Source organism: Chaetura pelagica, unplaced genomic scaffold, assembly GCF_000747805.2.
Source record: "Chaetura pelagica isolate M959 unplaced genomic scaffold, ChaPel_1.0 scaffold344, whole genome shotgun sequence".
Classification (NCBI taxonomy): Eukaryota; Metazoa; Chordata; class Aves; order Apodiformes; family Apodidae; genus Chaetura; species Chaetura pelagica.
Genome location: NW_009953098.1, coordinates 1,411,043 through 1,417,398, shown reverse-complemented (window position 1 = coordinate 1,417,398; position 6,356 = coordinate 1,411,043). Strand labels below are relative to the sequence as shown.

The 6,356-nt window shown below is 54.8% G+C and overlaps 1 protein-coding gene across 1 annotated transcript in view; it reads right to left on the bottom strand.

The window, feature by feature from the left end:
• Nucleotides 1–5,156, bottom strand: part of PRRG3 (proline rich Gla (G-carboxyglutamic acid) 3 (transmembrane)) — a 6,408-nt gene extending 1,252 nt beyond the window's left edge. Inside the window, exons 1-3 of the mRNA XM_009997201.1 lie at nucleotides 5,122–5,156; nucleotides 968–1,128; nucleotides 36–427 (exon numbers count right to left, since the gene is read on the bottom strand). Coding sequence (XP_009995503.1) covers nucleotides 36–427; nucleotides 968–1,128; nucleotides 5,122–5,128 — 560 coding nt within the window. The 5' untranslated portion in view covers nucleotides 5,129–5,156. The remainder of the gene's footprint in view (nucleotides 1–35; nucleotides 428–967; nucleotides 1,129–5,121) is intronic.
• Nucleotides 5,157–6,356: the final 1,200 nt, after the last annotated feature.

Sequence of the window (6,356 nt, the reverse complement as noted above, 5' to 3'; positions counted from 1 at the left end):
CCTCCTCGTAGGAAGGCGGAGGGGTGGCACTGGACAGTCTGGAGAGGACGGAGACCGAGTGCTCGGGCGGGCAGAGGGTGCCATCTTGCTGGGGGGTGCCCCCAGCTCTGCTGTCTCCAGCCACCCGGTTGGTGGCTTCTCGCTGGTACTGGGTCTCCCCTTGGCTTTGGGACCTCTCCCGGTACACCATGACCCTGGGGAGGCTGCGTCCTGTTCGGCTGGCCAGGTAACGGTTCTGGGCGTAGGAGGGGCGGTGGCGGGTGGCCTTCTGAAGCTGGCACCTCCAGATGATGAAGAGGGCGATGACTATTAGAAGAGCCACTCCCAAGAGGGGCACCACCACATACATGGCATCTGAGCGCTCTGTGTTGTGCCCCGGGTCCTTGACAGAGTAGACAGAGTTGGTGTAGCCCTTCCAAAACTCCATCTGTGGCAGGAACCGAGAACCAATCATCATGTACTGCAGGTGGGGGCAAGCACCCCCTGACCACCACCAGCAATAATCACTGCCCTCCCTCAGGCCCACAGAAGAGGCAGTTTTTCAGCTGCCCTCGCCCCCACCACCACCACTTGCCAGCATCTGAGGCACTGTGGGAACCAACACAAAACACTGTGGGGACATCCTCAACAGCAGCCAACAGCCCCCACACCAAGCAGGGATAAATCTGGCTAACACCAACCCCAACCTGGAGAGTTAGGGACAACAGCACAAATTTCCCACACATGCCATGGGAGTGCCAGCTTGATATGCAGCTGTGAGCAGGGTGTCCTGGCAATGCCAAGGTGAGAGCATTCCCTGGGAAGGGAAAGTCATGCTGGACAGTGAGGCCATAGCATGCTGCCTGCAGACAGAAAAGGACAAGGGTGACAGGGAGAGGCTGTCCCCTGTGCTTTTCTTCTCTGCCCCCAGCTTGTTGAGGCATAAGTCCTCACACATCCACTGGGGAACAGGGCAGGAGAAACCCACCGTCTTCTCCTTGTTCTCGAACACTTCCTTGACCTCCTCGTAGCTGCAGACCTCCTCGATGCACTCCCGCTCAATGGTGCCCTGCCGGATCTCCTCCAGGAAGCTGTTGGCCCGGGGAAAACGCCTCAGTAGTGAGTGGGCATCCCTGGCCCCCAAGAACACTGCAACACACAAGGCAGAGACACGCTGAGCAGGGACAACCCCATACTGGGCCTCTGCCCAGCCAAGCTTCTCCACCAGGCTTCCCACAGGATTTTGGTGATCCAGACATGCCAAACACCAAAAAGACCAGGGCTACAATTCAGTTAGCACAGCAGAGTGCCCACTGAGAGAGGGCACACACAGAGGGGTGCAGGGCTCTGGGGATCTGCCTGGAGACATACAGCATCAGGAGCATCTTTCCAGCAGGGCACAGCTGCTAGAGACATCAGAAGTAGCAGGTGCCAACCACACAGGGCAGCTGGAGAAAAGACAGAAGGCTCCAAAAAGACTTATTCTCCATCTCCTGTCCTTGCTGGGATTTCACCTTACTGACCCTTGGCTGCAGGGCAAGGGAGATCCCACCAGGCGGCAAGACCCTGCAGGGCTGGGACACAGAGCTGGTCCTCTCTGCCAAGACATGGGGCCAGCACTGAGAGGGACTCACAACACACTGAGCATCATTTCACCGTCCTGCCATGCATCACTGCAGAGCCCCCCCTCACTTCACACCCCCATAGCCCCCCAGGAGGAGGGCAGACAGCCTGCAAGCTGGTGCCCCTGCTGCCAGCTGCTGTGGGGTCATGGAAGCTCAGATGGCTTCAGGGACTCTGTCCAGTTCCCAGAGAAACCTCTGTGTCTTTGCCCAGGCCCAAGAAGGGCAAACATCCTCAACACAAGGGAATGGAAAGAGGGTCATGGACCAGGTACTGAAAGGGGTCTGAGCATCATGTTCTCTTTCCCCCTGCACTTTGGTGCAGAGGCCTTACAAACCTCTCTGCTCCCAAAGCCTGGGAGACTCTATTGTTGCCCACATCAGGTCTTCCCACAGAGCATGCAGTCAGGAAGCCAGACTGAGCAGGAATAGCACATTCCTGCCTGCAAGAGAGACAGCCCTTTCAAAGCCTCTCCCCTCCCTGTTCTGCTGAGGGGGGAGACCTCCATGGGGGGCTTGCAGCAATCACCTACCAGGACCTGCAGCAGCACAGGAGAGGCAAATGTATTGCTGATCAGAAAGCAGAAACTCCACACAGATCACCATCCTTCCAGAACCCAAACATCCCATACACACATCTATAAGAGTATTTCCGTAATGCAGCTCAACACACTCAGCTGCAGGCTGGCACCAACTCTTCCCACCCATAATCATGCTGCTTCCCTCGGGGAAGATGAATCAGTTCAGCTGGCTGATCCACAGAAACCTGTTTACCTCCTCCACCCTCCTACTCAGTCTTCTATTGGATCAGCCAGATGAACCAACTCCCATTGCAGCAACACCAACAGATATAGGGCAAGGAGGGGACAGCCATTAGACCAGCTTGGCTGTAACACAGAAATACTCCCTCAGTAAGGAATCCTGGTGAAGATCAAATGTAAAAGTCGGTGAAAAGCTACCAACTTCTTTCATTAGGAGCCTTTTACCAGAGACAGACAGGTTTCCTTCTGCTTTACCTTCCACATATCCTGCTCCTAAAATGATACAGCAAAGTATTTGTGAGGGTATTTGTAAATGTCAAAGCAGCAACAAGATCATGGTGTAGGCAAGTACTACTGTGCTACACCATCCTCTGCTTGGAGGCACTGTGCTCTTTTTGTGCTGTGTAGGTGCATTTTCCCCCCCATAATTTATTAATGGCTTGCTTCAGTGAGAGTTTGGAGAGGGCTGAAGCACTGAGGTGTGAATGAAGAACAGCATGAATGATATGAGTCAGAGACCTTCCTTCAGAATTGACTTTATTATGCAAACCTTGTGTTGCTGTTGTTATTTTTGGTTTGGTTTTTTTTTACAAGAACAACTGAAAAAAGCATGTTCAAGAGGCACAGAAGGCATCTTGCAGGAGGGCAGGGATCAGCTTGCCTTGGCTTTCACAGTTGAGGAGGGCAGTCCTGGCTGGAGAGGGAGCAGGCTGAGCTTCTCTTGAGCCCTTCCAGAATGAGATGAAATTTTACAAAGACACCATCCGTTCCATCAATGTCCCACCCCTTCGTGGAGAACTCTGGCTCACCTCCTTTGCCTCCCACCTTGACCAGGCAGTGGTATCAACTCTTCTCTCCTCAGCACTCGAACCTGAGCCTTTTTCCAACATCTTCAGCACATGTTGGAGCAACAAGCTTGGCTACACATCTCACTGTCAAGGTTTTCCATCCCTGCAGGTAACAGCCACTTGAGCCCTTCCCTGCTTTGCCATGCTGAGCTGCTCACTACGGTGGTCAATAGAAACAGGCACACAAGCAGGCAGGTATCACAAGAAATGTCCCAAGGGAAAACACTGGAGGTGCGTGCCTCTCCCCACATCCCATTTTCCTCAGGGACCTAGAAATGGCAGAAGAGCAAAAACTAAGTCACTGCTCCCTCCCCTCTTTTACCTGGGAAGTGCAAAAAGCTCTCACATGCCTGGGGACCAGAGCAGGAAGAACAATGGCCTTCAGGAAACAAGAGCCTTGCCAACCCGCATCTCCAGTCTGGATCCCCAACTGACATGAAAAGCTGAGCAGGTTCTGTCCCCAACCTGCAGGGCAGAGGGGACTTCACAAGGCCCAGCAGCCTCAGTACAGACCCCTTGTGCCTCTCCAAGTCTCCCCACACCAGCTGGAGAACCGGTGCTCAGGAAAGATCAGAGCTATAGGCAGGGGGAGCAGGAGGGAGGGCTGGGTTCACTGCATCTCTGCTGGGTTTTCTGAGGTGCTGCTGGCCCCTGGTGGCAGCCAGGCTTGGCCACGCCGCCACCCCACAGCTCTGCTGCCCGGCTTGTGGGGACATCCTCGGGGCTGCTGCTCTGCAGATCGACACGTGGCTGTGTCCGTGGAGGGACAAGCCAGGGCTGCGTGCTGCCAGAAAACGCATGATGGTGAACATGCTGACCACCACATCCCCCTCCTACACCATCAGGGTCACCATGAAGGGGACTGCTTGGCAGGGCACACTGCCACCACAGGGCACACCTCCACCAGTAAGTGCTGGTGAAGCTCTGAGAAGGAGAAAAGGCAGCAGCAGCAGTGGAAGAAGGCAGGGACCCAGCTAGGTACCCTCCTCATCAAAAGAAGATTAAAACTGCCTTTTAAAAACACTGTCTGAAGAGCTCGGCTCCCTCCCCCACCTAGCACAGCACATATAAAGAAAGAAGGTGTGATACCTGTCATCTCTGGCGTCCTCTTGCTGCCCAGCATGGCTACTGCCTCCACCTTCTTAGCTGGCTCCAGCAACACCCCGAGCAAATCCCGACATCCCAGCCAGATCTGCACCTCTCCCGCTGACAAGTGCCGTCCTCCCGGCGCTCCCAGCTCACGGCTACGCGCAGCCTCAGCGCAGGCTGCCCAGGAGAGCGAGGAGGGAGGGTTGAGTCCAGCTCTTTACAGACCACACGCCATCCTCCACCCTCGCCAGCCTCAGCCCAGCTTTAGCCACTGGCCCCAAGCAGCCCCATCTGCCAGGTGCTCCTTCAGACACCGAGGTGCAGGGCCGGGTTGGGCAGCTGCCTGTCCACCGGGAAAGCAGAGCCCCAGTGCCACCAGCCACACAGGCTGCAAGGCAGCGTGTTCCCCAGGATGGGCAGCTCCTGGGATGCCAGTCACGAGGAGCACTGTTGCTGGGAGATGGCAATGCAGAGCAGCAACCCCTGCAGAGGGGTCAGTCAGTCCCAAGAGCCTTAGGGGGGCCTGCCTTGCACAGCAAGCATCACGCCACGAAATGCTGCAGCCTCCGGGGAGTCCCGGAAAGGTCAGCCCTTCAGCACCTCCTCTTGACTCCCACCTTGCACAGGGGAGAGAGAAGCACAAGTCAAACTGGACCTCAGCCCTCCTCCAGAGCTAACAGCTGCCAGCATCTGCTCCCCACAGAGAATAACACCCCCCAAAAGAAGCACAGGCAGCCCTTCCTTGAGAGGTAGCTGCCAAACATCCCCCTCTTCCCCTCCAGCACCACTGTCACCTCTCCATCTTCACTGGGGAACACTTACTTGCCATGCTGCCTCACTCGGCTACGGGGAGCTCCTGCCTACCTGCAGGGAAGAAAACAGGAGAGTCACTGACAGCTTAAATTTCACCCCCTGAAGCGCAAGACCTCCATCACCCAGGGCCAGATTCATGCAGAGAGAAGGGAGCTGTCTGAGCCAAGGGGCTCAGGGCACCCTCGGCTCTCTTGAGAACTGGGGCAGGTCAGGCTCTGCCCAAGAAGCCCAGAGGGCTGCAGACAAGCAAAGTAGGAAGGGAAGAAGTGGATGAACAACAGTCCTTATGTCTCATCAACAGACGAGATGACCTGCATGTCAGAAGCTGCTGGGAGCAGCCTGGTGCTCTTTGCTCCCAGAAGAGATTGATGGATACAGGTAGAGCAGTCATCCTGTTTTAGATCCACAGTATGACAGTTCTCACTTCTGCAACTCCTACCCACAATCTGCAATAAACAGGGCCATACTGTTTTCTCTGCCATGAAGCTGACTACACAGCAGGAAAGAAAAAGAGATACATCTCCTGAAGGCTGTTGGGCCAAGCTAGGGCAGCAGCAAGAGTTACAGAGCTCCCCACACACTCAGGACATCAGCTCTCCAGCTGGAAAAGCACCTTTTGTGCTTCAAAGGCAGAACTAAATGAAACCCCAAAAGACCTGCAGAAGAAGAGTATACCCCTCTCTGCTCTCAGGAGGAGTTTCACTCACTTGTTTTTCCACATTTTATCTTCTCCCTGTGTTTAATGCCCCTCTAATCCAGCTATCCTGGGCAAACTCATCTCCTCTTGCCTTATGTGACATCTTGCTGTGGCAAAGCCACAGCTCTGTCAGGAGACAGAGGGGACCAGACTAACCAGCTCTCACAGAAACTTATTGTGGATGAAGGAGCAAACAATTAAAAACAGCAGCTGGAGCAAGGTCAGGGACAGCACAAGGCCATTCACAGGGTCAGTGAGGCTAGAAACACACTTCTCATTTTAAGTAAAAGGAAGGCACCCAGACACACAGGACTGATGCTCATCAGCACAGCTGGCACCACCACACCTCACCAACAGCCACCTTCCCAGTAAACCTAGCTCCTCTCCCTGCCAACCTCAGGTTTTGTGTGGTTTCTGAGGTTCCTGCACCAAAAAAGTGTCAAGAGGCCAAGCAAGCCTGGAGCTGTCTCCAGGAGCAGAAAGCAGCTTCCTTCCAACAGTTTGTGAAACTCAGATTGCAAACCACAGTCAGGAGTTTTAGCAGGAA